This window comes from Sminthopsis crassicaudata, chromosome 2 (assembly GCF_048593235.1).
Source record: "Sminthopsis crassicaudata isolate SCR6 chromosome 2, ASM4859323v1, whole genome shotgun sequence".
NCBI lineage: Eukaryota > Metazoa > Chordata > Mammalia > Dasyuromorphia > Dasyuridae > Sminthopsis > Sminthopsis crassicaudata.
The window spans coordinates 152188690-152207803 of record NC_133618.1 but is presented as its reverse complement, the minus strand read 5'-3'; the positions used below and the strand labels follow the sequence as shown (position 1 = coordinate 152207803).

At 35.9% G+C, this 19114-nt stretch overlaps 1 protein-coding gene across 1 annotated transcript in view; it reads left to right on the top strand.

Moving 5' to 3' along the window:
* The window catches only part of PYGB (glycogen phosphorylase B), a 67293-nt gene that overhangs the window by 28464 nt on the left and 19715 nt on the right, over positions 1–19114 (top strand). Inside the window, exons 7-15 of the mRNA XM_074287701.1 lie at positions 1844–1926; positions 4728–4871; positions 7660–7752; positions 8495–8641; positions 9647–9810; positions 11824–11938; positions 12443–12544; positions 15202–15349; positions 18486–18544. Coding sequence (XP_074143802.1) covers positions 1844–1926; positions 4728–4871; positions 7660–7752; positions 8495–8641; positions 9647–9810; positions 11824–11938; positions 12443–12544; positions 15202–15349; positions 18486–18544 — 1055 coding nt within the window. The remainder of the gene's footprint in view (positions 1–1843; positions 1927–4727; positions 4872–7659; positions 7753–8494; positions 8642–9646; positions 9811–11823; positions 11939–12442; positions 12545–15201; positions 15350–18485; positions 18545–19114) is intronic.

The window sequence follows — 19114 nt, the reverse complement described above, 5'->3', positions numbered from 1 at the left end:
ACAGTTTGATAAGAAACAATTTTAACATCCATAAGCTATGTACTTTGTGTACCTATCAAGGTACAGTCTAGGGAGCTATTTATTTTGCATGGGTATTAGTCATTGGTTATTATGGAAGTGAACGTCAACAAGAGGTAGACAGCCATGTTCTGGTAAATTAGGGTATTTAGTGTCAGTGTTCAAAAGAAACTGAGTTTTTTTGTTTGTTTTCCCAACTAAAGTTTCACAAATAAGAAATTTAAATAAGTAAAAGAAATGACTAATTTATATTGTTTGAAAAATTACTTTCACAAATATAAGATAGGATAGTTGTTCATCTGAAAAAGATCTACAAGTTTTGAAGAACCATGAGCTTAAAACTAATGCAATCTAAGGCTACATTAAAACAAGACATAACTTATCTTCTGCCCCAATCAGAATATATCTAGCATATTGGGTTCAATTTTAGGCATTGTAGTTTTAACGAATACATTAGGCTTCTGAAGAATATCCAGAGAAGAGCAGATACGATGCTGAAGGGCTGAAGGTCATGGCAAAAGCGGGATCGGTACTGCAACTGAAAGAACTTGGTGAGAAAGTGGACATGATAGCCATCTTTCTGTGTTAAAGGGATTGTCACATAGAAGGATTAGTTACTTATATTTGGACTTGGACAAAACTAAACAAATAGATAAATAAATTTATGTCTTTTATGTAAGGAATTTCTTTCTAGCAGTTAGTTCTTGCCAAAAGTTAGCTGTCTTATAGGATAGTGAGTTCTAATAAGTCTTCAATTAAAATCACTTACCTCTATATTTTGTAGTGAAGATTCTTTTTTAGGTTTCCTTAGATCTTTTCCAACTTTGAAATTCTCTGCTTCTGTGATACTTTTTACAGTTAATTTATTTAGACTACCATACTTTGAGATAGAAAATTTGGTTTTAAACCTGGTCCAATTTTAATGCATAAGAGAGCTGGCCTTCAATCCAGGAAGAGCTGCAGATACTACAGGCCATGTGAACCTGAGGCTAGTCACTTAATCTCTATAGGGAACTGTAAGTTGCAGAGAAGGTATTTATCTGCAATTCACCTGCATTAGAAGAGGAAGTTCACACTATTAATGATATCACAAGTCCCTGTGCCTGTCCCTAGTTATAATTCTAGATGTTCACCACTTAACCTTTTATTATCACATTTTTCAGAATTGGACCAGATTTTCATCATTTTATTCTCTTTATTTATTATTTATTTTTCTTTAGTTCAGAAGGCTCTTTGTACAGCCTATATAACTAGAAAAGTTTCAAAGTAGCCCTATTATGTTCTGTTGTAGAGAGAGGATTTATTTATACTTCAGAAATAAATTTTTTTCAAATGAAGCAGCTGGATGGCACAGTGGATACATCACTGGCCCTGAAGTCAGGGAGATCTGAGTTAAAATCTGGCGTCAGACACCTAACACTTACTGGCAATGTGACTCTGGGCAAGTCTTCAATTGCCTTGCAAAAATAATAATAATTAAAAATTCTTTTAAATAAAACATTATCTACCCAGTTCATTTCATATTTTGGCCTGCCAGATTTACAAAAGTAGACAAATTTTGGTCTTCACAATTAGCTTGAGCTCATCATTATTGTCATCTCTTGTCTTCAAGAATTTTACTCAAATGGTTTACTCTTTTAAAGATGGGCCTAAAATGAAGGTAAAAATTTTAGTTTTGACTCATTAATGGCATGCAATGTTTCTTTGACTTGGACTGTTCTAAGAACATAGAGGTTAGTAGATAATAATGTCCTCATCTGATAAAGCTATATTAGTAAGTTGAAAAAAATTCATATTCATGCTAATGAGATTTCTTTTCCTCTAGTTAATGTGGGAGACTATATTGAAGCCGTCCTGGATAGAAACCTGGCTGAAAACATCTCCCGGGTCTTGTATCCAAATGATAATGTGAGTAGTAATTTATTTTAGTCTTATTAGAATGAAAACATATTAGAGGCATTACATATATATTATTAGCTTTATAGACAACATTGCAGAGAACAGAATTGAAATCAGAAAGGGCTGGTTCAAATACACTAACTGCATCTTAATCAGTGAAAGTGATATGATAAATTCACAGGGCTTTGTATCAAGTTGGGAGCACTGCCATCTTTCAAGTGAATAAAAATTGAAATGCAAAATTTTGAAATCTTCAGAGGTCAGTAGGCCTTGAGTTTGCTGACTTTTGTGCTTTTCATTGGTGTCATTGTCACATTAATACCAATCTAATCTAATGAGGTCCATTAGAAGGGTTTGTAAATTGTTAACAGTATTGTTTTCCTATGCATTTTGGGTCTATTTGTGCTGTCAGTAAATATCTTTTAAAGTTTATCTATCTTTTTTCTCACATTCTAGCAGCCTTATTGTCATATATTTTCATCTTTTTTTTGAAGAAGCTCTTGTTGGATCTTTTTTTGAAAGTTTTGAAGAGCATGAAACTAAACCCCCTTGGCTCTTAGCCTATACTCTGGGTCCTAGCATTGACTTGTTTATGATTTTTGGTCAAGTTCCTAAAATATTTGGCCTTCACTTCTTTCATTTATTAAGTTGTCTCTGACTTCACTGATATATGCAAGTTTCCTATAAATTCTGCTTTTGCTAAGATGAAGCTTCATGTACTCCACAGGATCATCATCTTTTAAAACAGTATTTTGAAGATTTAAGTATTAATTTGATTGTTAATATAATATAATTATTTATAGTGGTTGGCTCCCTTTTTTGCAGTATTTATTGTGGCAATGGAGCTTTTTAAAAAAGTACTCATTATTCTTAATAACTATTTGATGGCTTTATTTTTCTTTAGATAGTAGATCTGAAAGGAAAACATAAGTACTTGATTTCTTGTAAAGGTTTTATGGTTGAACAGGAAATTTGGTAGGTTTGCTCTTAATTCCAACCTTAATCTTCCATCCCAGATGGGAAAAAAAAGATAACAGTAACAGAAGAGTTTTGGAAACTTTTGGAGTGGGGTACCTTTTCAGACCACCAAAATGATTAGAGAAGAAGTATAGAAACTGTATCGTGGAATTTTAGTCTCAGGGTAACATGTTATGGAGCAGTGATAATCTCCAAACTTTATTGATTATGTGTCTTTATCTGTAAAAATTTTTTAATACATAAATACACTTTTTTTGCTTACTTTAAAATTAGAATTATGTGCATTATGCCACTATATTAGTTATTATATATATTATAAAACACAAATTGAAATTTAGAAAGGAGAGGATAAAGATGAAATAGTATTTGATCCTAAGGTCTATAGGGAATTGCTGGACTGTATTGAATAGAAAGGTGACATGATCATCCAGAATTGCCTGTTAAGAAAATTAGATTGACAGATGTATTGAGGCTGGATAGGAATGGGGGAGGGATCTAGAAATCAAGTAGGAAGCCTTTCCAGTATTTCAGGCAAGGGTCTGACCTCTGCTGGTGTGTGTGTGTGTGTGTGTGTGTGTGTGTGTGTGTGTGTGTGTGTGTGTGTGTGTAGAGAGAAGACAAATTCAAGAGGTGGCCATAGAAAGGACAAGATTTGGCAACTGAGTGAATGTTTGAGGTTTGACTTTGTGAATGTTAGGTAACTAGTATAGGGCAAGATACTAAGAACAACAGCCAACATTTATATGATACTTTGCAAAGTCCTTTACACATGTTATTTCCTTTGGTTCTCACAACAACTTTGGGAGATAGGTGCTGTTATAAGGTGTAAAATTGCCATTTTATTGATGAGAAAACGGAGGCATAGAGGGTTAAATAACTTGTTTAGGGTCATCCAGCTAGCCTAGGTGCTTGATGTGTCACTACCAGTCCATGCCCATTCATCTTGTAAGAGACTCCAACTCCGTAGAATGAGAAAGGGGAAGTGGCCAGGGCTTGGCTGCTGTAGAGGGCTGAAATGTCTTCCAGAAGGCATTTGCTGCAGCCAAAAGGTGACCTGGGGGCAGGAGGAGGATGAGCTTTCCCAAAGGTCCTTGCACAGTTACTCCTGTGACTTTCAGGTCAGTGTTAGGTAGATATTCACAACTGACTCAGAAAGGTGTGTGTGTATGGGGATTTGTACTGCAGAACAAGTGGGTAGAATGAAGGGGAGTTTGGAAATAAGGGTAGAAGGGACAGCTAGATGGTTCGGCTGGTAGGGCCCCCCAAGTCAGGAGGACCTAAGTTCAAATCTTTACTCAGACACTTAACACTTCCTGGCTGTGTGACCCTGGGCAAGTCATTTAGCCCTAATAGATTCAGCAAAAAAAGAAATAAAGGAAATAAAAGTAGATGTGGAAAAATGCAGCAAGAGTAGGTATTTTGGAGAAAGTGAGAGTCCACCCATCCTCCTAACCTGCTAACCACTGATCACATAGACATTGGGGTCACGCCACAATGTTCTTGAGATTATTTCCCACTTTGGAATCCACTGGCAGAATAGGTAGAGCAATTCTCATAATTTAGCAAGTTTCTCATTCATAAAATTGGACTGATAATATTTGAAGTATTATTGATCACCTTACAGAACTGTTTGGCACAAGTGGGATATGTCACACTTTGGAAACTTTAAAGTTTTACACAGATCTGTTATCATGATTGTCCCCATCAACATTGTGGCCAAGCTTTAGCTGGCCCATGGCTCCTACAGGGTTAAGCCAGAATGCTATAACTGACCACTTTACTTCTGCCTCTTCAGCAGAACCCAAATTACAGAGAGACTTTTTTCTACACAGTTTTTTGAAGGAAAGGAGCTTCGACTGAAACAAGAGTACTTTGTGGTGGCTGCCACTCTCCAAGATATCATTCGCCGCTTCAAATCTTCCAAGTTTGGCTGCCGGGATCCAGTGAGAACCTGTTTTGAAACTTTCCCAGACAAGGTAGGCTTGGACCTAAATTCTTTGTAACTGCCAATTTTTCTAAGCTTTGTTCTTTGCACAATGTGATGTGTCTGTAGTCCCACTTCTTCAAGTCAATAATTCACACCACAGCATTCATTTCATTGTCTATTATTGAATGCTAGGACAAATGCAGAAAACCTACTTCCTTGTCTAAGCTTTCTGTCCACTTGATAACTGGAAACCTCCCTTATGTTAGTTTCTTACCCCAGGAGCTGAGGTAAAGGAGGAAAATTTGTTTTCTTAGCCATTGTAAACTCATGTTGGAAAATCCCATTATATTTGGAAAATAAAGTGATAATTTCTTTAAAAAAGAAAGAAAGAAAGAAATAATTTCTTGTTTAGCATATATTGGATTACTTGCCCTGTAGGGGAGGGAATGAGGGGAAGTGAGGGGAAAAAATTTTGGAACAAGGTTTTGGAAGGATGAATGTTGAAAATTATGCTTTTGTTTTGAAAATAAAAGACTTTAATAATAATAAAAAAGTTTTTGGAGATAGAAACTAACAAAATAAAATAAAAAAAGAAATGGTGTTTTAGAAAATTACTTAAATATTCAGAATCACGAATGAAATACTATAAAAAAAAAGAGATTAGTATAGATATTTATTCATCCTCTTATTGATAACCATTCACTAACATCAGAATGATGATAAATTATCCTCACAGGACACTTGTCATCATCCATTGTTCTTGTATATGGGGAAGCTAGATGATTCAGTGGATAAAGTGCTGGGCCTGGAGTTAAGAACATAAATGTCTTCTTGAGTTTAAATATAGCCTCAGTCACTTGCTAGTTGTCTGACCCTAGGCAAGTCATTTAACCCAGTTTGCCTCAATATCCTCATTTGTAAAATGAGCTGGAGAAGGAAATGGCAAACTCTCAACGGGATTACAGAGAGCCAGACATAATTAAAAAATGACTATGACAAAATATGCTGTTTTTGTATTTTGTATGTATTTAAATGGACATAGGGAGTTGTGAGACAGTAAGGGAGTTGTGATACAGTAAGATAAGTTTTGGATTTGGAATTTGGAATCTAGCTACAAATTTCAATTCTGCCACTTATCATTTGTGTGACTTGATGATCTACTTGACTTTACTGAGCTTTTCTTTCCTGAATTTTCTATGTATAGTATGAGGGGGGCCTAGATTACCTCAGAAATGCCTTTCATCTCCAACTTAGGATCTTGTGTCCTATCTCTAGATATTGCTCTTCAGACAGTTGTATTACTGACAGGAGGAAAAAGCTGCTTTTTTCTTTTTAATCCTCAACTCACATTCCTGGCAAAGTCGAAGATTAGTGTCCTAGATGTCATGTTAAATTATTACCTCCAACAGAGGATAGTATACCTCTCAGACCAGTGGAGGAGGAAGGAATTTAAGACTAGAGGAGAACTAGAGGTCATTATTGATCACAAAATAGAAGATTTTGATTACATCAAACTAAAAAGTTTCTGTACAAACAATACTAATGCAAACAAAATTAGAAGGGAAGTAACAAATTGGGAAAATATTTTTACAGTTAAAGGTTCTGATAAAGGTCTCATTTCCAAAATATATAGAGAATTGATCCTAATTTATAAGAAATCAAACCATTCTCCAATTGATAAATGGTCAAAGGATATGAACAGACAATTCTCAGATAATGAAATTGAAACTATATCCACTCGTATGAAAGAGTGTTCCATATCACTACTGATCAGAGAAATGCAAATTAAGACAACTCTGAGACACCACTACACACCTGTCAGATTATCTAAGATGACAGGAACAAATAATGATGAATGTTGGAGGGGATGTGGGAAAACTGGGACACTAATACATTGTTGGTGGAGTTGTGAAAGAATCCAGCCATTCTGGAGAGCAATTTGGAACTATGCCCAAAAAGTTATCAAACTGTGCATACCCTTTGATCCAGCAGTGCTACTACTGGGCTTATATCCCAAAGAAATACTAAAGAGGGGAAAGTGACCTGTATGTGCCAAAATGTTTGTGGCAGCTCTTTTCATAGTGGCTAGAAACTGGAAGATGAATGGATGTCCATCAATTGGAGAATGGTTGGGTAAATTGTGGTATATGAATGTTATGGAATATTATTGTTCTGTAAGAAATGACCAGCAGGATGAATTCAGAATTCAGAAAGGCTTGGAGAAACTTACATGAACTGATGCTGAGTGAAATGAGCAGAACCAGAAGATCACTATACACTTAAACAACAATGTTGTATGAAGATGTATTCTGATGGAAGTGGATATCTTCAACATAAAGAAGATCCAACTCACTTCCAGCTGATCAGTGATGGACAGAAACAACTACACCCAGAGAAGAAACACTGGGAAGTGAATGTAAAATATTAGCACTACTGTCTATCTACCCAGGTTAATTATACCTTCGGAATCCAGTACTTAACGTGCAACAAGAAAATGGGATTTACACACATATATTGTATCTAGGTTATAATGTAACACATGTAAAATGTATGGGATTGCCTGTCATCTAGGGGAGGGAGTAGAGAGAAGGAGGGGAAAATTTGGAAAAATGAATACAAGGGATAAAATTACTCATGCATATATACTCTCAAAAAATTTATAATTATAAAATTTAAAAAAAATTATTACTTCCGTTCTGGGCTCCCTGACAACTTAGGGTTCATTTGCAATAGTTGAAATTCTTATCAATATTTTCCATTGCTTCTGTTGTGGTTCTTGTGCTAAACTGCAAAAGAAAGAGAGGAACATGGCCCAAAATTGTTGATTTCAATTCCAGGTTGCCATTCAGCTCAATGATACCCATCCAGCCCTCTCTATTCCAGAGCTCATGAGAATCCTAGTAGATGTGGAAAAGGTGGATTGGGATAAGGTAAGGACAAGACGTGCTGGTGGGGCCAGGGAAAGAAGGTCGGTGCTTTTGGTGTCCTGAAAGTCTAGCACAGCTTATCCAAATACTACCATTTCTGTATGAATTTCTCTATAACTTCCCATCTTGATTCTGTGAGATAGGAGGCAGTACTGTGATTAAAGTAAAAGGGTTCTTAGAGAGGTGAGCAAGGAGAAAATCCCTAAGTTATTTCTTTTGAATGAAAGGAAGGAAGGCTGTTTGAGTAGTATGAACATAGTACTTCATCGATCATTTGGGGAGTGGAGAAGAGTTCTGACACACTGAATCTTGCATGTTGTTAAGTCAGTAGAGAATTAATTGGAAGAGCCTCAGAGAAGTACCCAGTGTGTTTGGGTCTCATGACCCAGGTATCGGAGCCCTGAAGCGCCTGTAGTAGATTCTTTTCCCTTAGGAAAGAAATGATCAACCTGTGAAGTCCTTCCTACCTTTACAGAACCAGCCAAAAACGCCCTGCGTTTTGAGGTATTCTCTCTGAAATGGCTATTCCGTTTTGGTGTGCGGCCTTGCTGTACCCCTTTACGTGCAGGAGAGGGCAGTGTAGCCTCAGTCTGAGCCTGTAGAAGGGGCAGCTTTCCCATCCTCTTCTCCCTTGGATCTCCAGTCTTCCCTCAGGAGTTTTCATTTGTCTTAGCTTGCTGGAGAAAGAGGTGACATTTTTTTCTTTAAGTTGCATTTAAATTAAGCTTTCTAACCTGCATTTTAGGCCTGGGAGATCACCAAAAAAACATGTGCCTACACCAACCACACTGTCCTTCCCGAGGCTCTGGAGAGATGGCCGGTCTCAATGTTTGAGAAGCTCCTGCCAAGACACCTGGAGATTATTTACGCTGTTAATCAGAAGCACTTGGATGTAAGGCTGCCCTTCTGAAAGGGATGACTGAGGGGGAAGGGAGGGAGGGAAATAGAAGATGATTTCATCTTGGTAGGGAATTACCTTCCACTTATTCTCCTTTAAATGAATTCTAGAAGATGACATAAAATGCTATTTTAAAAGGTCATTTTAGCCACCAGTATATATTTAGGAGTATTCTTATAGTACCGTTAGGGGTAATTAATTAGTGGTCAAGCTATAGACCTCCTGATACAGCTCCCTACGTACCTGTAGAATTCTGTAATGGCTGCCATAATATTAAAGTTGGAACTCTGTTTAGGAAGTTTTATGCCAGTTTTCATTTCTTTTTTTCCCCTGGAGTCAGAAGGAATCCCATACCTGATCAAACACTGGATTTGGACTACTTAGTATAATGCTGATTAGTTTTTATCCCTTGTTATGGCAGCAGGTTTCTGTCCTGCATACACTTAATACATGAAGAATGTGTGATTTTTGACAGCATAGGAAACTTGTAGTGTGGGATTTCTCTTTTTCTACACACATTGTAATCTGTCAACAACTTAATAAATAAGTTTAAGGGAATTAATTCAGGCATATAAGACTAAGTGGTTTGCCTTGAGTCTTACAGCTAGCATATATTAAAGGGAAGATTTGAAATCAGTATTTTTTGACTCAAAATTCAGTATTTTAACTACTCTACCTTGTAGAATTTACTAGCTTATGAAAAAGCAAAATGTAGATACTTTAAAATTTTAGTTTTAAGTCTGTTTTTTAAAATTTCTGTCAGGGAATGATGAAAATATTTAGTAACATTTAGAATCTATCGAGTTGCTGTGATATGGTCAACTCTCCTAAGATATTTGGGAATATTTGCTGCTATTTTTCTTTATCATGCTCTGTGATTTGGGGGGAAGAAGCTGAAAATCCTTTCTGTGTAGCTAGAGAATGGGATATTTCATTATTCTTATTAGCTTTGGATTCAGAGAGAGAAGTCACTAATGTTTCTCTATACCTTGGTAACAGAATGTAGCTGCCATGTTTCCTGGGGATGTGGACAGACTGAGGAGGATGTCTGTGATTGAGGAAGGAGACTGTAAGAGGATTAACATGGCCCATCTTTGTGTGATTGGGTCCCACGCTGTCAACGGAGTAGCAAGAATTCACTCAGAAATTGTGAAACATTCTGTGTGAGTGCTTGGACAGTGCATGTATTAAATTTAAATTCAGCCACATGCCTTTGATTTAATCCACTTGTGTCACCAAGAATGCCATATGAATTGAATCATTGAGTTTACATACGAAACAGTCAATTCACATAATGAAATACATATTTAGTTCAGTAGAGTACGGTTCCAGCACAGTTCCTGACACATGATAGTAGCTAGCATTTATATAGATATATAAAGATTTGCGAACTACCTTATATAAATTATCTCATTTGATCTTCATAGCAATCCCCTGAAATAGGTGCTGGTATCTCATTTTGCAGATGAGGAAACTGAGGCAAGGAGAGATTAAGTGACTTGTCTGTGGTCACACAGTTCATAATTGTGACAGGCTGAATTTGAACTCAGATCAGTAAGCAACTGAGGCAGGATTCAAACTCATATCTTCCTGACAACAAATCTTTTGCTTTGTCCACTTTGCCACCAAGACACTTCCAATGTTTGTTAAATTGAGAGGCACAAATTTTACTTTGAAGTGAAGTTATACTATAGCTATGGAAAATAGCTGAATAATAATAGTTTAGACTATGTGCTTTGTTGGTTAAGGAGGAGGCAGGTCAGGAGGATCCAAGATTTAGGTCTTGGCATAAAGTTACATATTTTTAAGGGTCAAACCTCAATTGAAAGTTCTTTTATTTCTCCATTAAGACTGATGATACTATGGCACAGGTGGCCTAAATGTTAACCAGTAACACGTATTTGCCTCTTCATCCCTAAACTCAAAGAAATCATCTCATTAGGTGGGCAGGAATTCTTTCAACCCTCTTATCCTCCTTTGCTTCTCTTGAGATTGTGGCTAAAGGAAGCCTCTATCAAGATGATGGCTAACATTAGACTTTGGCCCACAAATAATTAAGACCATCAGTTTGTTTCACCCTGTTTTGGAGTATTAATAGGTAAGAGACTTGTTGTCTTTCTCATATAGACCATAGAACATTCCTACTGAAAGGGACCTTAGAGATAATCTGGACTAATTAATTTTATTAATGATAAAATTGAGACTAATAGAAGTCAAATGATTTGTTCTACGTTAACTCCCCGCTGCTCACCTCAGCGGGGGTCAACTGGTTTCTTACCTTTCCCAGGTCTTCAGACGTCTTCTGCTCTAATTATCTCAGAGAGCTACCTCTTTAGAGGTTCCCCATAGAACACCCAAGTCACTCAAATCTGTGGCACTAGGTCTTTATTCTATACTTTACATAGTGTTCCCTGATGTTCCCTCTAGCCTTCTTCCTTTCTGGAGCTCCTCCTCCATCTTCTCCAACCCCCTTTTTATATCCAGAGCTGAGAGTATAAGAGCCAAGTCCATGATCAGTGAGGGGGAAGGAGGCTTTCCCTCCTTAATGAGGTCTACTCAATACCATCCTTGCCTTGTTTGTCAGGCTCAGGCAGAATAAGCCTCCGAGTGCTTCTTATAATCTGCCCTTGAGATCTGCCCTTTACTCTAACATAAAAAACCCAGATAGTAAGAGTACAGATTTGAACCCCCAGGTCTTCTGGCTCGTTACACTTCACACTATGCCACAATGATATAACCTTTCTATATTTCTTTTACTGCCTGAAAACAATGTTCACCTCAACTCAACATCTATTAAGTGACCTTTATGTGCGTGTAACTGTGCTAAGTATACAAAGAAAAAATGTCCTTGCCCCTGAGAAGTTCCACTAGTGAGAGAAAGTATAGTGAGATCTTTTCCTTCACTAGGAAAGTGGTACCCTTCTCAAATTTGTTTAATCTGAGTAAAAAATACATACCACAGTACCTTGGCCAGGTAATTTACCTTATGAATCCTATTTATACTTACATAAAGTGTTTTGCTGATGGAGGGTGATAATTTAAAAATTCTATGTTAGGTGTTTTATGTATGTTTGAGTTTGGAAGCCTTTTTTTTTTAGGCAAAAAAAGGGAGTCTTTTTTATCCTGTTCCAAACAAAAACATTTTATGAGCTTTCCTTATTTATTTTATCTTTTAGTTTTAAAGATTTTTATGAACTAGAGCCAGAGAAGTTCCAGAACAAGACTAATGGTATTACTCCCAGAAGATGGCTACTGTTGTGCAATCCAGGTCTAGCAGAGATCATTGTGGAGGTGAGTTGATCTTACAGTGGTTACCCCTAAGACTCACAGATAATAGAAGTGAGGGAAGTTTTAGAACATGGCAGGATTAGATCTTGGTTATTCTTCTGGTTGAGAGGGTATAATAGTGGGGGTTTTTTGCTTCAAGTCTTTATTTGAAATTGAAAAAAAATTCTCATCTTTGAATTGAACAGTTTATTTTTATTAATAGTAGGCTTAGTGACTTGCTCTAAAGTTTTGTAGCATTGAGTGCATGGTAAGGTTACAATCTTTGGTTAAAATGTAGGAGAAAAGATCAGCCTCTATTAGTTACTGAATTTAAAGTGTGTGGAAGCACCTGCTTTATCAACTAGTTAAGTACCTTGGAGTAGGCACTTATAAAGGGATGTGAAAATTAGGGAAATGCATCAATACAAATGGTTGTTTCAACAGCATTAATAAGAATAGCATGTTGATTATGTTACAGTTTATCAAAAAGCACAACTGCTTCTAACAATTCTTTTTGCATTTCTCTAGAGAATTGGAGAAGATTTTATCACTAATTTAAGTCAGCTGAAGAAGCTTTTACCATTGGTCAATGATGAAGTATTCATCAGGGATGTGGCCAAAGTCAAACAGGTAATAATAGTGTGAATTTTCCTGTAATTTTCTCACTTTAAACTACTCTGTAACCCCATTTTTTTCCCCTAATTTTTTTTTTTAGCATATACAAGTTATGAAATCATTTGAAACTTAGTAATTCACTCACTCTTTTGGACTATGGTAATAGCTAAAGTTAAAAAAAAAACATTAAGCAACCACTTCATTCAGATTGGTGAATAAATATGTAATACTTGCACAAAAACAAGTTCTTTGATAATTAATACATGAGGGGAAGAATCCACTTCTTTGCTAAACCTCCCTATTTCTATTGAGTCACAACAATCCTTTCAGTCACTCAGATTTGCAATCTTAATTAACAATAATACTAATCTTGATTAATTCCTTTCCCTTAACTCCCATTGATATCTAGAATCAGTTAATAAATCTGACCTATTTTGCTTTTATAGTATATTCTGAAATCGTCTGCTTCTTTTCCCTTTGTTTAAACCCTGAGGCCTCTATCACCCTCCAAATGAACTGTTGTAATTGCTTCTCTGCTTCCAGTCTCTTCATCAGTTCATTTACCTAGTTGCCAAATTTGATATTTTAAAGCACAGGTGTGACCATGTCATTCTCCTACTTTTCATTGGTTTCCTTTGGCCTCTGGGAGAAATATATACCTTTCACTAAAATTTATTTGCAGTTTGGCTTCCACCTATCCTTCTCATTATTATTTCACATTATTCTTTTTCATATTTAAGTTCCCATCCAACTGGAGAGCTATTTCCAGTGTATAACCTTCCATCTTCCATTCCTAGCCTTTTCACAATTAATTTTCTCATATTTAGATATCACTCCCTATTTCTATCTCTTAGAATCCCTTCCTCCTTTCAAGGTGTAGTGTTAGGTTCTTACTAAGTGCTGAAATAATGAGATCATAGGTTCTTACTAAGTGCTAAGTCAGTACTTAACAATTCTCTAGTTCACACCTTTTGGCTCAGGCCTTTAAGGAGAGTTTTACCCCTTTGAACTTCTGGGGAGGAGCTTGCATGTTTAAGAGGAGCAAGTTCATTGGTTGAAGTATTTTTTCCCATGAGCCCCTGCGTTATTCCACGCCCATTCTCTGGGAGGATAAAAGAAGCAACATTGAGCAAGGGAGAAGAGTCTACTCTAGGTCAGAGTTGGGATGGCTCTCTACAGGAAGAAGAGTCTGGCTGGGAGATTGAGAGCGATCGGCAGTTTCTGGAGACCACAGAACATTACAGCTTAGGTGTCCCCTATATTAAAACTTTTCTTTATGCCTATAGTTATTTGCACTGTCTTCCTCTTGAAAATTGTTTTGTATTGCTCTACATATTCTTTTAATTTCTTGCTTTTATATATATATATATATATATATATATATATATATATATATATATATATATATATATATATATAGATAGATAGATAGATAGATAGATAGATATATCCCTCTGGAATGTGAAGGAGAGCTGTGCTCCTTAAGGGCAGGGACATTTTGTTTTTGTCTTTTTATTTCTCACACCCAGCACAGTTCCGCTATGGAAAATAGCTGAATAATAGTAGTTTAGACTATGTGCTTTGTTGGTTAAAAAGTTTATCAGTTCTGATGGACTTGGCTCTTTTCAACAATCAGGTAATTCAGACCAGTTCCAATGGTCTTTATGATGACAGAGTCAAGGACAGTGAGAACTGAATGTGTACCACAACATAGTATTTTCACTCTTTTTGTTGTTTGCTTGCATTTTGTTTTCTTTTTCATTTTTTTCCCTTTTTGATCTGATATTTCTTGTACAGCATGATATTTTGTGGAATTATGTATAGAAGAATTGCACATGTTTAACATATATTAGATCATTTGTTAACTGGAGGAGAGAGTGGAGGAAAGGGAGGGGAAAAATTAGGACACAGGGTTTTGTAGGGGTGAATGTTAAAAATTATCCATGTATATATTTTGAAAATAAAAAGCTATAATGAAAAAAATAAAATGAAAAGTAAATCTTAGTGGTCTCTTGGTATAGTCAGGTTTAACCTTAAAAATTTACTGACAGTGTGACCTTTGGAAATTCTAGTCAAAAGCTGAATTTATGTAATTTGAAGCCTTTCAAACCAAAAACTGAATCCACAAATAGCTACCTTGAAGTAAAACACAACAGAATTCTTGCCTTGATTTATATCTGATGGTGTCTTCCATTAAAACATTATAGTGCAAAATTGATTTCTCTTTTCTAAATGTTTAACTTAGCGTAATGCTAGTAATACTTTCTATTTTTAAATTGTCATTGTTCTTTCCTCTTTCTCTTAACTCTTTATTTTCTGTTATTAACATTCTTTTTTACATTCAGTGGTTCCTTTTTATTTTGGCACCCCTTTCTGCCACTTGCTTTTTGGTCTAATCTTTTCATCTCAGTACTGATCTTCAAGCCTTACAATATTCTGCCTCCCTTCCTCTTCTTTGACTACCTATGAATTTTTCCATCCCTGTTGGATTCCAGCAAAATGGGAAAAGATGCTATGTCAGGGATGAATCAAAAATTATAGAGAATTATCCTATAGGGAATAGGAATAGCTGGATCCCCAAAGCTATCATTTGGGCAGTATTATAGTATTTACCGGGCAAAAAGGAAATCTGGAAAAAAATCAAAGGCTTCCTTCTGTTTTCTCCTCCCCAGGAAAACAAATTGAAGTTTTCTGCCTTCCTAGAGCAGGAATACAAGGTGAAAATAAATCCCTCCTCAATGTTTGATGTTCATGTGAAGAGAATCCACGAGTACAAGAGGCAGTTGCTGAACTGCTTACACATCATCACTCTGTACAATCGTAAGTGTTGATGTCATTAGCATTTCGAGTCTTAGTCATTTCATGATTCTCCTCTTCCAAAGACCCATTTGCTCCCAACAGTTTCCTAGGTCTCTTCAGTTCTCACTTGATTTTGTCATCTGTTATTCTGTCTTATAGTTTGCTACCAGTGACCTAACAAGAGTTTTCCCCTCAGACCATGGATCATATCAAAGAGAGGGTAGTTTAAGATAATAGACTTGTATTTCATTTTTAAGGACATAGCTAGAAATGAGATTTTAGATATCAGTTATACCAACTACTTCATTTCACACCAAGATCACAGGAAAAGGTCTGGGATTCACCTTACAAATTCTGTGTGTGTGTATGTTTGTGTGTGTGTGTGACCTCAAACTCCATATTGAAATGATGCTGGTTTTTTCCTAATAGGGCCAGCTAATATTTGTTTACAGACTTAATTTTAAATTGGCTTTCTAAGAAATACAGGGCTCTAAGTTTTTTCCCCATATTTTTTATCTTTGTATCAGAGAAGATTGTCTTTTAAGTTAAATTGCTATTTTCTAATTAATAAATATCAGATCTTGTTACCTTGATGTTGAGCAGTTGTACTTAATTTTTATCCATGAATGAAGTGTGAAGGATGACTTGGTCTCAGATCTTTTTAGTGATCCCCAGGGGAAGAGAGAACATGTTGTTTTCCTAAATTAAGTTTATTGTGACCTATTTAAACTGTGAAACTGAAAGTTTTTATGTCTATCAGTAAATAGATGGATATCAGCTTTCTAAATAAAATAATTTAGACCAAAAAATCCCTAGGAAAAAATTATCAAAATATTCATTTAGAAAGTATTTGAATATGTACTTTGTTCCAACCAATTCTATGAATTGAAGAAAATACAAAGTAAGCAAAAAAGTTATTGTCTTTAGGAACTAAAAAATCTATTCAAAATTACAGAAATTTACATAATGAAATAATTCATTAACAATGCAAGATATAAATGATGTGGATAATAAATACCATGAAAGTTCAGAGAAAAGAGAATATTACCAAGATGAGAATTGACAAGAAAGGCTTCAGGGAAAAAAGAGACTTGGAAACCAAAGGGTTGGAATAAAGATTTTAGATAGGTTTGAAAGAAGGGAATATATTTCAGTATGGAGAACTCCAGGAGCATGACTTCAAATTAAAGTCCAACATATTTTCACAGTGAAACCAGTGAGGAAATCTACCCAGAGCTTTATTTGCATTTGAATTTTATAGAGCATTTGGTCTTTTAAAACTAAAAAGGCTTCCGAAGGTTGGCTAATGTGAGTCTTTCAGCTATTTGGAACTTCTTTGGGACCACTGCCTCTCTATTGGTAAAATAAGAATTGCCACATGTCAATGAGAATGCATATTTCTCAAAATAAAGATGTTTTTATTTTCCATTGTGAATGTTAAGAGCAATTTTCAGTTCAGTCAGTCAAGTTCCACTGTCTTCATTCTTTTGGAGTCATTTGGAGTTAAATGACTTGCCCAACATCGCACAGCTAATAAGTGTCTGAGGCCAGATTTAAACTCAGGCCCTTCTGACTTAGGGTCAGTGTTCTGTCCTACTTTCTTCAAGGCACCATGCTAAGTGGTTTTATGACAAAGACCAAAGTAAAACAAATCACATTGCAGACATATACCTAATATGACAAAAGATACATTGGTTAGGATCAGTGCTTTGTAGCAGATAGGACCCCGACTAGACTTTTAGGCAAGAAAGTAGGTTCATATCCCACCTTTTATAACATGCCCATGGACAAATTACAACCTCCCTTAACCAGTTGCCTCACATATGAAATAGGGATTATAATATCTCTTATAGCTCTTAGGGAACTATGAATGAAATTTTAAAAAATTATAAAGTGCTTTATAAATCCTAGATGCTTATTATAGTGTGTTGAAGGAAAACTGGTAAAAAGCATATGGGATATTGCTTACTAGTTGAAGGTTGAAGTGATTTCACAGTTCTTACTTTCCTTAATCCTCATTGGCTACTGAGAAGAATAGTAGTTTTCTCAGTCCAGCTTTGATGGAAGTTTCCTGGTGGCCTTAGGTTGTGTTTTGCTTTGTGCAATGGATTTGCTCTATGATTAATGCTCTCTCTCTCTACCTTCTATCACTGGCATATAGCCTTCAGCAACTTTAGCTTGATAGTTGGTGAGGATAATGAACTACCCCAGTATCTCTCTAGCCTGTTCTTCCCTTGGCCCAGATTGAAGCTGACCAGTCACTGGTCTGGAAGTTGATATTAGCTTATTTTTATTTCTTGATTGATGGATCTAAGATTCCAAATCATTGACTTAGTGGAAAGAATCAGAAATCAGAAAACTTGGTTGAACTCTAGTGTTGGCTCTTCTGCTTGTTAAAGCCAGAACAATTCATTTAATTTCTTGGGCTTTAGTTTTTTCATCTGTGGAATGAGGAAAATACCTGCCTTTGCAGGTATGAAAAAAATTGTCTGAGAATGTGATTCTAAATAATATTCTTTAAGCTGTGAATGTGAAGCTAAAGAGCTTGAGTACAAAAATTCTGGCTGTATCAATTATTATCTGAATGGCAGTGAGTAGGTCAGTACTCTGGGCCCTAATTTAAAATGCTCTAAAAAAATTGAAATGCAAATAAGTTCTGGGTAGATTTCCTCACTGGTCTTCTCTTTCACGTCTATTCAAGAGCTTTCAGGTAATGTCTCCCAAATTACTTTCTCATGAGTTTTTTCTCATAAGATTTTTGTGATCAGATCTTTTTAAAGTTGTTGAAATGCCTCACTCAGAAAAATTACACATATAATCTACATTTTCAGTGACTAATTTATGTTTATCTCATATTTTTAATAACCTCAGATAATACACAGTAAAGAAAATGAAGTGAACTTATTTTTCATTATCATATGGAGAAGAAAATGATTTTTCCAATCAAGTTTTAAGTTGCAATTACTGTGCCATATTTTATGTTTCATCTGCATGGAAGAACCATCCTTTCTTCTCTACTTGTATCATTTTGATGTTTTCCCCTTCTATTGTATATTTATGTATGTTGTAGTGAACAAAGGGCTTTATCAGTCAGCTGTAATATGAAGTGACCTTTTAAGTAATTGTCCCACTTTAACCTCTTTTGTTAACCCTATAGGAATAAGGAAAGACCCAGGCAAATCCTTTGTACCAAGGACTGTCATGATTGGAGGAAAGGTAAGATATGTCTTAATGACTTCTGTATCTTTGAACTGAAAGTCCAATTACCCTCCTACTCCCCATTATTTTTCAGTCAAATTGCTTTCTAGGGAACTTTCCCCATCTTGTTCTTGTGAAATAAGAGTTTTTTGTATCCAAGCGCAACACTTTGCATTGATCCATCTTAAATTTCATCTTCAATTTGGCCCAATGCTAGAGCCAATCAAGCTCTTAAAATTCTTGCTTGTCTATTTTGTCTTTCCTAACTTTGCTTCTCTACTTGTTTCCACTGCATGCCCCTCATAATGTCATTATCTAAGTCATTGAATAGTAAACAGCACAGTGCAAAGCACAGACAATTTGGGCACTCCATTGGAACCCCCTTGGCAAGCTTTAGTAACTGCTCTTGTATGTATTCTTTAGCTAGCTCCACCTCTGCTCCAGTATTTCTTTATCTTTTCATGAAGGCCTCTTTCATATACTTTGCTATATACTCTAAATTTTAGCAGATTTTCCCTGAAACTACACAGACTCCTAGCTTACCTACACATAGAGTCCCAGACCTGTCTTCAACTTCTGCTCTTTTGA